This window comes from Nomascus leucogenys, chromosome 14 (assembly GCF_006542625.1).
Source record: "Nomascus leucogenys isolate Asia chromosome 14, Asia_NLE_v1, whole genome shotgun sequence".
In the NCBI taxonomy this organism is placed as follows: Eukaryota; Metazoa; Chordata; class Mammalia; order Primates; family Hylobatidae; genus Nomascus; species Nomascus leucogenys.
The window spans coordinates 64,753,141-64,768,944 of record NC_044394.1 but is presented as its reverse complement, the minus strand read 5'-3'; the positions used below and the strand labels follow the sequence as shown (position 1 = coordinate 64,768,944).

Sequence of the window (15,804 nt, the reverse complement as noted above, 5' to 3'; positions counted from 1 at the left end):
GGCTCATGCCCGTAATCCCAGCACTTTGGGAGGCTGAGGAGGGTGGATCACAAGGTCAGGAGATCAAGACCATCCTGGATAACACAGTGAAACCCCGTCTCTACTAAAAATACAAAAAATTAGCCGGGTATGGTGGTGGGTGCCTGTAGTCCCAGCTACTTGGGAGGCTGAGGCAGGAGAATGGCATGAACCTGGGAGGCAGAGCTTGCAGTGAGCCGAGATGGTGCCACTGCACTCCAGCCTGGGCAACAGAGCGAGACTCCATCTCAAAAAACAAAACAAAATAAAACAAAAAAAACTAAATACCCCAAAAGTAATACTGAGACAGAAAAAGTTTTGAACTTCCTCAAATATGATGCTGCTTCTGCCTCTCATTAATTAGGACAAAATGCAACATTGCATTTGTGATGCACACATTGTGTATTAACAGTTTTTGATATAGGAATATAAATAGAAGCTTCTTTCTGCTTTCTGAATTACATCCAAAAACTGTAGGCACCACTTTACAGTTATTTATCAGAAATGCTGATTTGTTCTTAATAGCTTACGTCTGAAAGGGTGATAAAATTCAGAGATAAACTTTTAAATTCTAGCTATATTTCTCTATGCAGTGCACACACTAGGCCACAAAACGATGACATTCTAGGAGTAATGAAATCAGAGTTAAGTATGCATATAAAAATCAAGGTCACATCATTCTAGTGTTGATCGAGATCCTAAACCAGAGGTGAGAAAGTTCTGGAATAAATTCTCCTGAGAGACATCAGGGGTGAAGTTTCAGAACACAGGGTGAGTCAGTTAAATGAATGAGAAGTTGTGTTAAATATTCAAATAGGACTGCTGACAACCCAAAGGGCAAAATCCAAGGTCAACCAAAGGTAGGGGAGATGAATAGCCAGGTAACCTCACTACCCTCAGGTATATAAAACGTCCTTGCCCCTGCTTTAAGTATTCCAATGATTCCCTGTACTACAGAGAGAACTATAAAACCTCTTTATCAAGAAACAAACACGAAAAGCATCCATTATCTGCCTATATGGTTCTTGTGTCTTTCTGTCTCACCCCTTATTACCACATACTCTCAAATGTTCCAGTTAGACAGAATTACTTGAATATCTCCAAATATGAAATGGACCCATAGCAACATATCCATGAATGATTTATTCTCTCATACTGAAATGTACATACTTGTCGTTGGCCCAGGTGAACTCCTCCTCAATCTTCAATCTCCAGTGTAGAACTGATTGCCATCGTGAAGCTTTCTTTAATCCTCAGAACCCAAAGTAGACAGTTCTCGACAATTCTCTGTAATTTTATAGCATCCTAATCACACACACACACACACACACACACACACACACCATTACAGCACTCAGTATACTGTATTAGGCTAGTTCATTGGTATTTCTGTATGTCAACTGTTTCACATATGAGTCGCCTTCAGGCAGAGACCATCTCTGCTTCATTCTTCGCATTTAAACCCTTGTCCTGCTTCTAGCACAGACAATCTATCCAGTTGGGTAGAGAAGGATAAGAAGTAAAAGAATAGGACAGGAATAAATGGGGAAAATTAAGATGAAGAACTCCTTTGTCATCCAGTATTTCAGGGACAAAATGAGTAGCGTCACATTTCACACACCAAGTCTCTCTTTTTCTGCCCATTATTTAGCATTGGTTCAGTAATTTTATTAGAGTATCACGAGTCATTTAACAAGTGATTAGTGGGCATTCTGGGTTTGGTCTGTAGGGACCTTTCAGAAACATGAGCTCAGGATTCTTTCAGGACTCTGCTTCTTCAGAAGGAGCATCACCACCGAGCAAGAAAGATTCATAATTCTATTCTCAACTAGTTCACCAAGGCCAATCAAGCACATCTGCATGCACAGGGGTCACCCAACTGTGGTGATGCAGTCAGCCAACACCCTCTGAGTGTATTTCTTGCACAAATTTTATTATGGAGCATAGAGAAAAGAAAATAGACAAAGCCCCTGTTTGAGAGATATAAACAGTTTAGTAACTGTTAACATAAAATAAAAAAAGAGCATTGAAAGGAATCTAAAAATAAAATATCAGAACAGGGATGAAATTGCAGCTAATTCCAGTGCAGGAATTAGTACAATATCCTGCCCCCATTACAGACAGTCACTGAGCCTCTACTGTAACAGTTGGAATTTGGTAAAGATTATGGAAAGATCAGGGTAATTGGAGCCAGAAGTATTAATTTGGAGGATCACTGTGGGGCCATTCCAGTGTCCCCTATACCAAGTAAGTGGTGTTTGATGTTATTTCTACAGGTGAAGTATTCTTTCCCAAAAATGGTTCCTGTCAGACACTGCTAAGGGATTATTCAGGTGGCCCCCTAATTAGATGACAGAAGAGAGGGGAAAAAAAAGGGTGAAAGAGTGTGATATAAACTACCGGGGCCCTAAAGTTGCCCAAAGGGAACTCTGACTGGCATTTATAAGGCACTGGGTGTGCCTTGACGATTCCACACATCCATGAGGCATAATCAGTTGTAAGAAAACCGAGTCTGAAGTTCCAATTCACAGTCAGTGTAGAAGTAGAAACTACCCCAAACAGAAGCCATTAACACATCTCTCCCTTTAGTTCCACTTAAGAACAGAGGACAAATCATAGAAGCTGGCCACCATTTTATATTAGTGATTTTAGTAACGAATGTCGTGGTCATAAATTAATAGAAGGTCTTTAAGTATTCCCCCAATTCACCCCTACACGGGGTGAAATTTTGCCTCAGTGGATCTTTTGTGCTCTAAATGCCACTGCGCAAGGTATTCACGGGGTACTTTAAAAATCCTCAGCTCAGAATCTTTTTAGAGATGTTTGGGTGGGAGCATTACCTACTAGGCAAATGAATCTACATGTCTACTTCACAAATAGTGACTATTTCATTTCTCTATGTATTTATAGGTGTGTGCCTTCCCCAGAAGGTACAAGGGTGGCTGGAATCTCATTAAGGCCCTTGGCTAAGAGTTTGTACACTGTTCAGAGCTTTCACTTCCACCCCTAATTTTACACACATGCACTCGAATCTTGGTTATGACTTCTGACACCACAGGCTAAAGAGCTTCTTCTTCAATTAATGTTTGAATCTCTAAACCTAAGTCAAATAGAATTTTTCCTGATGATGCCATTAGTTTTTTATTCCCTTTGGCATGCACACTGATCTTTGAATTATGTACCAGCTTTGTCTACGTACCATTCCCCTATTCTTATCTGTTCTCTTTGACTCCAACCCACTTCTCCAATCACCTTGAATGAATCTAGGTCCTTCCTTCTCCACAATCTAGCTGTTATTCCTCTGTCCCCTCCTGTCCACATACTGCATGGCTTCATTTTGCCTCAGTGGATCTTTTGTGCTCTAAATGCCACTGCACAAGGTAATAGGGCTATTATACTAGCATTTGAATATGTCCCTATTAAGTCCATGTTGTGGGATTTGTCCACACACCCTAGGACTGTTTTATCCAGTTATGTCATTCATTACCCTTATGGTCTTTCCTGTCCTCACGTATTTGCAAATATGTATGTGTGATAGATGCCTCTGAGAGGGCCCCCAGTGATTGCTCTTCTCCTGGTATTCATGCCTTTGTGTAATCCCCTCAACCTTGAATGTGAGCTGGAACTAGTAACTCACTTCTAACCAACAGAATATGGCAAAAAAAAGATGGGATGCCACTTCTGAAATGAAAAATGATGCTGGCTTCTGTTTTCTTACTATCTTGGTTACTTACTCTGATGGAAGACAGTTGCCATGTTGTAAGCTGCTCTAAAGAAAAGCCCACGTGGCATGTTAAATTTGGGGGTAATTTGTTACACAGAAATATATAACTAATGTAGTATGCTATGCCATAAGCAAAACTATCAGTAAAAATAGCTATGCCCTAAGTAAAAATATTGGTAAAAAAAAAAAATAGCTAGCAGGACACATGAAAATTTCTGTTTAATTGTAGCAACGATGCTTGATCTACGTTTCAAGTGTATTTATTGATTCTAGGAAAATGTGTAAATGAATCTTGATATTTAATTTTACACGTTATTAAACCAATTTAAGCCTCAGTTTACTCAGTATAAAACAGAAATAATGATCATTGCCCTTCAGGGTTTACATAAAGATCAGAAATACATTCAACAAGTTTATTACTAAATTTTATATGCAAATCTAAGCAGTACTCTAGGCACCGGGAATCCAGTGGTAAATAACACAAATACGTTATGCCTTGGAGGCACTTACAAACAAGTAGGATGCATGTCAGATGATTACCACACTGCCTAGCACATGAAAGAGCCACAGTAAATGCTTCTTGGGGCTGTCTTCACACCATGACTTTCTGCATTTACCCATGCACACACTGTTTGTTTCTACCAGGCTAAATCACCGAGTCTCTTTTGGAAAGAACTTGAAGGTACAACCATACGATTCACTACGGAAAAAAAAAAAAAAAGGTGGGCATAATGGGACACAGCACACCAATTAGTGCTGAATCGGAAAACTGGGAAGTTGGTACAATTTGTTTTGCAAAGTGAGCTTCCCCAGTTCTATGCCCTTCTCTCCCCTCAGCAGCCCTGTATCATCCTGGTGACAGTGTTGCATTTTTAAGAAGGAATTTCCTGTGAAATCTGCCCTCAGGACAAGATTTGATAAGCTTGCTCCTAGAACTTTCCTTTTTATCTTGCTTGCCAAGAAGGCCAGTGTTAAACACTGTGTTCCATTATGACCTCCCCAGATCCATAGGAAAGAAATTCTTTGAAAGGCTTTACCAACAAAGTAGTAACTTCCAAAAAGTAAAAGCAAAACCATTCAAACTCAGCTTGTCTAGCCCAGTTGAAACAGTTTCTAATCAGCCACCCAGTTTCATCCAATATTCTCTTGAAACTATTTCCCTTATATCTCATATTTACACCACTTTATTATTTAATTTACATCACTTGATTGAATTTAAATCTTAAGTGTCTTCAAATGCTTTTTTAAAATGTGGCAGAGGCAATGTAGAAATACACCTTACATACTTTCTCTAAATTTCAATCCTCCTCTGCCTAGACCAATGATATACTAGCTTCTCTTCTGTCTTGAGACATCAGGTTAGAAGTTGAAAATTGGAATCCAGGAGCAAGAACAACAGTACCACGGCTTAATCTGCTCCCTATTCGCTGCTATTTGTCAGCTGTTTCTACCTCTCCAGACAACCATCATCATCTTGGCCAGTCCCAATTCTTCCTGCATACATTCTTGGACTTTCTTTCATCAGAGTCAATCATCTGTTACCTCTGTGGGAGTTTCTAAAGGCTGCTATTTCCATAAATTCATGTTGGGAAAATTAGAAATGTATATTTCAAACATAAATCAAATTTAAGTTCCAGAAGGCAATACATAACCCATGAGCTGAATTGTTTGATAAAAGATGAAAAAGGACTGCCTAGAAGGAGGGGGTAAAAAAAAAACTCTCTAAATTCCATTCACGACAACTACCCTAAAAGAATCAGGGAGCATCCATCTGCTCTTGTCTAGACACAAATTCCTTTTCCTGAGGAAAGAAAATGCTTGCTTGGAAAGTTTTCTTCTATTTTAAAATAAGCATTTCAAAAATAATCACAAATGGTTTATAACTTAAAAGGATGGCACATTTAATTCTGCAACTGAAGGAACGAATAAAGTATTGAGCATGAGCATGATGCTTTATTTAGCTTAGTGTTTGTCAAAACCTAGCTTAATAAATAGTCTAATTTGGCATCTGTGATGTTTAAATACTTAGATTGCATTAAGATGTAATAAAGTACTTGCTAAAAATTTATTGCACATAACTTAAAAGATTCTTATCTTGATCATTAAGTATGCAATTTAAGGAGGGTTTAATCCCCCAGAATAAGGTAACTGTGTCATTATGTTACTCATTTATATTAATAACATCTTTGAGTTTCAACTCTTAATTAAAGCTGCAGGTAATGGAGAGGTAGACTCAGATCTTAAGAGGTCAAAATTTAACAAAAACATGCAAAAAGTCAATACATACACACATGCTCCAGGTACTAAGATGGACAGATGACAGATATAAACATTAGGACAGATATAAACATAGGTAGAAGAGTGGGTAACAACAGTATGAAATACTGGGCAGTATATGGTAGGTTCCAAATGAGTAACACAGATAATAAGAGTAACAGGTACACAGAAGAGTGGGCTTGTCTGGTCTGGTTAGAAAGGGGACTTCACTGACAAGGAAGAAATCAGGTAGAATTAGAGGAATGGTAAAATATAGAAAGGCAAACCAGGAGCCAAGTGGGATGGGCTCAATGCCTGTAATCCCAGTACTTTGGGAGACTGAGGTGGGAGAATCACATGAAGCTAGGAGTTGGAGATCAGTCTGGCCAGTATAGCAAGACCTGTCTCCACAAATTTAAAATTTGGCAAAGAGGTCATTTGGCCATATACAGTACTTCTTTCGTTCTTTTGTTCACCTGTTATTTCAGGCCCTCCGGCTACATGGAAAGCTTCCCATTTTTTCATTACCAAAACTATTTCTGGAATAATCCAAGGATGTACCACATGTGCTTCCAAATGAGTGGCTGTTAGCATATTCTTCCTCTGATTCAAACACCTATCACTGATGTGGCAGTTTCCCCTCTGTCAGAGAATCTGGGTGACAGGAACTTACTAGAGCCTCAGTTGTGCACAATTAAAGCATCCAGGCCACCAATTCCAGTGGACACCAGCACTGACTCTGCTAGACACAATATGTAGGCCCCTAATTTACTACACTACCATTACCACAGATGCTGGTCTCTGATGTCCTTGAAGTGACAAAGAAGCACATGTACTCTCCAGTTCCCAGGATTCTGAATCCATGAAGAACTGGAGATTCATGTCTTTTTTTTTTTTTTTATTTTTTTGGTTGTACTTTGACAAACAGGCACTAGAGAAGTGCTGTTTGTTCTGCTGTGTCACCCCAAATTTATGGCCTATACACACATGCAATTGTGAATATTCCTATGTCTACCCTACCCCATCTCCATCTTCATGTTAAGGGTTTTATTGTTAGAATAAAATTTTGTATCTTACTTTCTCTTCGTGTGCTATAATTTACCTTTTTTGAAAATAAATGGAACATGTTATACATACTTTTTCCACCTCATTTTTTAACCTAAAAATATAGTCAGAGATTGTATAGTTATTCCCCATTCTGTTTTATAGCTGCATAATACTCCACTGTGTGATTAGACCATAATTTATTCAGCCAGTGCCCTAAAGCTAGATATTTGTGTTGTTTCTAGCCTACAATCTTATCATAAACAACCTTGTGCATATGTTTTTATATTTTTTGCCAGTACATCTGAAGAACAGATTTTTAAAAGTGAGATTGCTTTCCAAATGTTAAATATGTTCTTTTGATAGAAGATGTCAAATTTCCTCCATTTTGCACAACTACAAGCAAAATATGAGACGACTTTTCCTCATCCTTGATAACAGAGTATATTATAGAACTTTTGGATCTTTGCCATTCCGATGGGTAATGGTTTCTCAGCATAGTTTTAAATTTGCATTTATCTTATGAGAGAGGTCAAGCAACTTTTCTTTTGGTGAGGAATCATTTACATTTCTATATTGTAAGCTATCTGGTTATGGTTGTATTTTCTGAGGTGGTTCTTCAGCCTCTTATGCTGAGAGAGCTGAACATGTCTGAATTGTGGGAGAACACATCATTTACAAACACACCAGTGTATAGAAAATATTTTCATGTTTCTGCATGGTCAACCTTTTCTGAACAAAAATTCTGGTAACCTGGTTCAAAGGTTAACAGTCCTAAGATAGTGAAATAACCTGAAAAGAGATTTATAGGCTTAGCTTCTCCAGAGATGTGTTTACATTTCAAAAGAGGGATAAAACTAGGAACTATGCATTTATATTCCAAAAGTTTTTAACCACTTGGGTACCTCCTGGACAGAATTTGTTTACATAAAAGAGAAAACGTGGCCAGGTGCGGTGGCTCATGCCTGTAATCCCAGCACTTTGAGAGGCCGAGGTAGGCAGATTACCTGAGGTCAGGGGTTTGAGATCAGCCTGGCCAACATGGTGAAACCCCGTCTCTACTGAAAATACAAAAAAAAAAAAAATTAGCTAGGCGTGGTGGCGACTGCCTGTAATCACAGCTACTTGGGAAACTGAGGCAATAGAATCACTTGAACTTGGGAGGCAGAGGTTGCAGTGAGCCGAGACTGTGCCATTGCACTCCAGCCTGGGCAACAAGAACAAAACTTCATCTCAAAAAAAAAAAAAAAAAAAAAAAGAGAGAGAGAGAAAGTGTTTCTTTCCTGCCCTCAGGAGGAGCACCAATTTCTAAATAAGCTCCTAGATTCATAATTGTGTGGTTCCCCACCTGTAGCACAGATCTCCACTGTATGTGCAGAATCTATCTGCCCTCACCACATTGCTCCAAGAGCGGGAATGGAACATGGGAAACTGACGTGCTTACTGTGCAAAGTAACGTTTGTTCTCTGAGCCCCAAACCTTGCATTTGCTTTTAGGAAAAATTATACAGATCTTCAAAAACTTATCAGATTTCTACAATACTTCGAGTATATAGGTTTTAGTCATATAAAAAAGACATTGAGACAAATTATATGTTATCTATTTAAGGGCTCTTTACTGGATGAGGCTTCTTTTTCATTCTTCCTACACTTCCGACTTAAAATTGGTCATGCCGAAGTAACTTAGACTGTAGATAGTCCTTCCTATCTCTAATACTTAATAGTTTGTCTTCCCAATAAGCTGCCCCTACCACCTTCTTCTGACATCAATCTCATACTCCAGCCCCCCATATTCCAGCCAGAGAGATAGGCAGGTCACACAGACCCCTGTCCAATCATAAAACTCTATTCCACTAGCAATAGAAATCAGTCCAACTGAAGGAAGCATACGCCAAAAAGCCAATCAGATGATTTCCCATTGATACGCAGAAATTGGTCTTGAGCTGCAAACCTGAGGCTGCTGGTAGACATACTTTCTACAGAAAAAAAAAAGAAAAAAGCGTAATGTTCTCATTTTTGGTATTCATTTAATCAATACACACGTATTAAACGTGTTACTGAAAACACCATTCTAGGCTGTGGGTACCTATAGAAACACTTGCCTCTAAAAACAGACAATCCTGTTGTGAGCACAGTCATTTACACCGAAGAGGACATACCGTACTAAATGTCAAAAGACTAATAGTTTTCTGTGGTCTCCAACTGAGACTAGAGCTATATTTTAATGGAGAATCTCAACAAACAGACGTAAAGCAGGAGGAGGAGGAGATGAAGAACATTGCAGGGAGGACAGAGGGAGCAGCATGGATATGTTTTGCCTGGAAAATAATGAAGGCCCTCGTCCAGATGGTGCAGAGGGTTTATACAGGGGACTCATGGGCAATAATTGCTTATGCCAAGTGCAGTCACCAGGAAACCAGAAACAGTGATGCATATATTACACTATTAATACCGGCCCATTCTTGAATGACAAAACACTGGGCAATACAGGAAAAAACCAAGTCCCAGAGGCACTAACTGATTTGTCTGAGGTCACAGTTAGTTGGTAGCAGTCAAGTAACTGAGTTCTTCTGAATCCTAACCTTGGATTCATTCTACTGCATTGTCCTGGCCCAAATGTACCCTCTCAATAAGATTTCTAGTTTGGATGCTATTTGCTGGTCCTTTTATACTTTCTAAGCAAAAATATATAGAAATGTTGTAAAAAGAAAAACCTTCTCATTCGTATAAAACTTTAGGTTATAGAGCATGGAAGTAAAAATTATACCATCTGCTTGGCCCATGTATTTTCCAAAATAATGGGATTTTAATCTCTGCATAGAGTGCTCCATAACATAGAACTGTTTATAAAATAGGCTTTCTTTCTTCTTTTTTTTTTTTTTTTTTTTTGGTCTATTGTTTCCTCTGAAGAAAAAATGTCTGGCAGAATCTCACAGATCTTTTAACCTAGTCATGCTCACATGGCCACAAACTTGAATCAGCTATCAAATTTACAAAAATGACATTATAATATAATCCATTCAGTGAAGAATGAGCTACTGTATGTATATCTAAATATGATATCACTGAATGTGCCTTCACCCCTCCTCAGCCTCCTGCAGCAACCTGACTTTGTAAACGAGATCTATGAAGATGGGTCTGGTCAAGCGTGTACTTACTACCAAGCTGTTGGCAATTTGTTATAATTCAGGTTTTATGGAAGAGCCCATCAAATATGCCATGTAAGTATTTAATGGGTCTGCTGTAGATCCAATTTATTGTGTTTTCATCAGCCTAGATTGTTTTATAGAAAATGAACAGGTAAATTTGTACATAATGCTATCCTATAATTCTTAGCATACTAATAATCTACAAAATTTTCTTAAATTTAACTCAGCATTCATATGAAGACAAGAAGCACTCTTAAGCAAAGCACTGTCTTTACTAAGGAAAGAAAATAATTCATGGAAAATAAACCACAGATGTGTTATCACTCTTTGGGTACCTCTCAATTTTCCAGCCACTCAGCAAGGGCAGCCAGGTGGTAAAAGTGGGAGTCTCCCTACAGCGACCTACCCCTGCAGCCATTCATCTGTCTACACAGGGGCTTGCCTGTGTGTAAACACCTTCAGCAGCAACATCCAGTTCAGTCAAGGCTGTTTGATTATTCTGCCCTTTTACAGATTCTTCTTTGTAATACACTCCCAACCCCACTCCCTTTTCACTATTGTCCACAGTACATAGGCTCCAATCTGTCCTGTTCGAACTTGTCCCTATTTTGGGTTATTTCTTTACTTTAGGGCAGTAATGCTCACTGCACATTATTTTGCCCACCAGGACCCACTTCCTTCAAGGATATCTGGCAATGTCTAGAGACATCTTGGTGGTTACAACTTGGCATGTAGAAGAAAGAGATGCTACAAACATCTAGCAGGTGGAGTCCAGGGATGCTTCTAAGCATCCCATAATGGACAAAACAGTCCCCAGAACTCTCCTCAAGAAACAATTGTTCAGACCAAAGTGTCAACAGTACAGAGGCTGAGAATGTCTGACTCAGGGTCTTGAATCTAATAGCACAGAATTTTTTAAAAATAAAATATCAAACAAAAAAATCAATGGGCAGAACCTAGTAGGTGTGGCAACAACAACAACAACAACAACAAAAACCATGACATTTTGTCTTCTTTCTCCTTATCTTTCCTCTTGGCATTTTTCCTTTTTCCCACTGCCACCCTCTTTCACCCTACAATGTACTCTCGTGACAAAATTTCATAGATTCACATAGAAAAGTGGCCAATTCAACATGGCTCTAGAATTGTTTAAGTCAGAAACAAAACTAAGCAAAAGGTAGATAATTTGGCATCAGGGACATGCATAGGGTTTCTATTTTGAGGACATATGTCTCCTTAGCACAGACACACAATGACATCAGAAGTAAATCACTTTAGACAACACACACACACACACACACACACACACCAACAAAACTTTGTACAACCATAATTACAGAACTGATCCTGTGGTCATCCTCAAACTCCACATGTCTACTCTATGCAAGCACATTCCCCAGCAATTCTCATTAGCGATCAGTGAGTTAACAGCTGAAGTTTTTTTCTTTCATTTCTTTGGCAACCTCTCTAGTTATTCACAAAATAATAACATTATTCCTGTTTCAGAAAGAGAAGAACAATTGGGGACAAATACCAAAGAAATTGTACACCTTTTTATTCTAGCTCTTAGTCCAGTGACACCCACTTTTCCTTGACATTTATTCCTATATTTTCAATTAAAGTTATATATAAGCTGTCTATTTCAGTCTCTGCCTGGTTACTTTCCTAGTTAACTTCAATAAATCCTGAAAAGTATAATTTAAATGTCCTGCTCATCTACCATATTCAATTAGGAATTGGATATGGGCATCAAAATAAGAAAGGTGCCTTTAGTTAAGCCCCCGGAGTGCTCAAGCATTGCAAGCTAGGATAAAAATTGTAAAAACTCAGCACAAGTAAGAGCAAAAATCTTGATTAGCAACAACAATCCAGGATGAACGACTATTTGTTTTTTTAAAAGTGGAAAAATCAACCAGAACATCATTTACATATCAAGACTTTGGGTGAAAATTATGTTAAAATATTACAATCAACTAAGCAATTGTCCTTGCCTTTAGATTTTGACCTTGTAAGCAGCACTCCTGTTGTCAAAGCAGTCCAAGATACAATAAGAAAAAGTTCTAAAATGTCATTTGAACAGTGCCTGAGTTATCTGTGGGTAGAAAGTCACATGAAAATTGGCAATATGCTCTGTATCTTTCATCTGCCACAGTGTCCTTCCCACCAGTCATGAGTGGGCAGGAACTGAGTCCTGTCTCTAGGTCTTCAACACTTCTCTGGTATCATTTATCTAGTGACAGACCCAAGTGAGTGTTACTCTGTCAGATATCCCACATGAAGCTGAGACTTTGTCCAAGAATAGAGCTGATGGGCTAGGAACTGAAAGCCACAGAAATGTGAGATGGTCTCCCTAAAGGTTACTAATGAAAAAGTCCTTAATTTGGAGAATTAGAAAAAAAATTTATCTTTTTATAACTCTTCCAAGTGAGGAAAGAAATACTGTATGGCTTGCTTTGTGTTGCTCAATTGAATGTAAAGGGCAAGCTTATGTGAAAGAAAGCAGTGCTGACTCTCAGCTAATTCAAATGCAGTTATATCTTGTCATTATTTTTGTTATTATTTCTAATTCTAAGTCTGTAAAGATGTTCCAAGGGCAACAGTCTCTAGATGTGCTCTTTATAACATGATACCACACTATTCTGTTTCTGCTTATATTTCAAAGAGAATGACCAATACCCGTGTTTATGTATTGTGTTTTACTTGTTATTCCAGGTTAGTAAATACCTACAGAACTCTTTGTAAATAATCTTTTCCCCATAAAAAGCAACATATTTCTACCAACATATCTCATCATGCAGAACTTGGAACACGGCTATATCTGACCGTTCAGAGATGGCTATTTTAAAAATGCCTAGTGGCATCCAAAGCTCATAGACAAACCCATGAAGGTCCCCCTTAGGGTTTGAGGGGAGAGGCCCTTCTGTGCATATATATGCACCAATTCATTATTCATTAACAACCTCATCCAATGTGGACTTACATTCTCTTTTTCTATTCCCTAGTTTCCTCTCATTCCTTGGACTATGTATCTAATCTCATATATACAAATATACAAGGCCTGAGGAAGCCAAAAGACATTGGTCAAGAGGGGAGAACTACTAAAAACAGGCCAGTCTTATATATTCTCCAGAGTTGTAGATTGTTCTAATTCAGTGGAAGCATTTTTTTTTTTTACCCCAATGCATCTGCAAGCTCTGACAAGCTTCCATAAGTAACCATGCCTTACCACAGCAGTGAGTCCTGTGAGCAGCCACATGCCCCTGAAGAAGGGCATGTAAAGCTTTCCTAGAAAGAAAGGGAATAAGCTGAAAGCCTAACTCTTTGTCAGCAGCCACCACCTTTCTTTGAGCACATGATATCCACCCACTATCTAGAACCTTTATGCTTTCCACTGGCTGTTCAGAGTTCTTTCTTAAGGTCCTATCCTCTCAAGCAATAAATGAAGAAAAGGTTAAATTACAGATTCCAAGTTCTTATCACATCTGCACTATTTTCTAACCTTGTGACCTCATTCCAGTCTCTTAGTCAATTCAAACCATAATTTTCTCAAATCATAAAATTATCTCATCCATAATTGGAGATAATTAAGCAGAAAAATTTTATTGTTTGTGAGAATCAAATGATCTATATGAAAAGTATAAAGAAATATATGCATGCAAAGCATACATATATGGAATGACATATATGTCATTCTCCTAATATTACTCAAATTCAAACTCAAAAAACAAAGACAACACTCAAATACTCCACCCATTCCACGATTATGTGCAATTTAGAAGCATAAAGGCCTACAGAAATCAATGAAACAGATTTATTCAGTTATAGAAACTAATCAAGGCATTAACATTTGGCCAGACCTAATACCTATGCTTACCTGTTTCAGAAAGCAATTTTGTAGCTTCCAGCACCTTCTCAGTATAAACCCCAGCTTCATAGTTCTCCATCTCAGCATTGATGATGTGTATGACTCGAGCTGCCCGGCCCCTGATGGCCCCTGCAGTCCTGTCCAGAGTGTCCACATCACCCTCTTGGAGGGCTATCACACACTTGTTCACATCCTCCAAGATGTGATTTTCTATGGAGAGGACACATACACATTTAGACGACTTTACATAACTCAGAACTTAACCAATTAAAATTGATTCAACTCGCATGAGCCCTTGCCTTGGACACATCTCAATGCATACCTAATAATACTAAAATTGTATGTAAAGGACATAGTTTATAATTACAATAGTGGTTCTCAAACCTGAGCATCAGCCAGAGGGCTGGTAGCATCACATAGACTGCTGGGTGCCACTCCTAGAGTTTACAATTCAGTAAGTCTGGGGTAGAGCCCAAGAAATTGAGTTTCTATCAAGCTCCCAGATGATGCTAATGCCACTGGTTTGAAGACAACATTCTGAGGACCACTGACTTAAAGAATATCCCTTCCTTTGTTTCGAAGTTTGATACTTACACACGACAGGGTCTTTTAGAAGTTGTAGCTGCCAACATGAAGTCAATCTGACCAAGTATAAATGTCCATAAATAAAACCAGAGTCAAAGCTTTGGGCACATGTTTGTTTAATCATGTTTTCATTATGAAAACATTTGAGGAAAAATAAACATCATGCAGTTGGTCTTTTAAAAGTATGTCATGCACATGGTATATGCAATGGGAAAACTGATTAGGTGAAGATGATCAGTTTCCCACAATTAAAATACAATCCAGTCTTGTGGCTGGTTCCCTCAGATTATAGTCAAGTTCTTCATAACTTTCATATGATCACCCAAAGTAGAAATCAAGCAGGCAGGAGGGGAGGCTTCACTCTCTAATGGCACAGGGAAAACACATTATTTCTTCCGTTGCAGTTTTAACAAGTGTGTAATTTTGTATTTTTCAAGTCCAATGTGAGATCTGTAATTCTATTCCTTGTGCATTCTTTAGAAGCAGAATTCTAAGGAAATGTTCAAAAAGTTTAGTGCTCTTTGTAAATAAGTTGAACACACACATACATGCACACACACAAACTAATAAACTGCATGTTTGTATTCCCTTAAAATTCATATGTTAAAATTCTAACTCCCAAAGGGGTAGTATTAAGAAGTGCAGACTTTGGGAGGTGATTGTGTTATGAGGGCATCATCTTAAGGAATGTAATTAGTGTCCTTACAAAAGAGACCTCAGAGATCCCTCCCCCTCTTTCTACCATGCAAGGTTCCAGTGAGAAGACTATGAGAAAGCAGAGTCCTTTGTCTTGGACTTCCCAGCCTCCAGAACCATGAGACATAAATTTCTATTGCTTATAAGCAACACAGTTTATGGTATTTTCCAAAACACACCAAGACATGAACACATAAAAATATGTGCTTTTGATAAATATATTTTTAAAGTCTTAAGTAACCTGTTAATATTTTAAAATTACAACTGCCAAATCCAACCAATAGTTCATAAATAGTTAAAATAAAATATTACCTCTTTAAGAAGCTTTTAGGGCTAGTTCTGATTTTAAATTTCTTAAAGAAGGAAAGAAAGGAGAGTATCCAGCAAATCCTAGTCTCCACTACCGATCTCCCCTACTTTCACTAAACTAAGTACTTAGAAAGAAAATTTATATTTTTAGGACACAGG

At 38.2% G+C, this 15,804-nt stretch overlaps 1 protein-coding gene across 10 annotated transcripts in view; it reads right to left on the bottom strand.

Annotated features, from left to right (window-relative positions):
• Window positions 1-15,804, bottom strand: part of CTNNA2 (catenin alpha 2) — a 1,208,900-nt gene that overhangs the window by 80,827 nt on the left and 1,112,269 nt on the right. For all 10 annotated transcript variants that reach the window (XM_030827614.1, XM_030827615.1, XM_030827616.1 and 7 more), the window contains one exon: window positions 14,065-14,265. In XM_030827614.1, coding sequence (XP_030683474.1) covers window positions 14,065-14,265 — 201 coding nt within the window. The remainder of the gene's footprint in view (window positions 1-14,064; window positions 14,266-15,804) is intronic.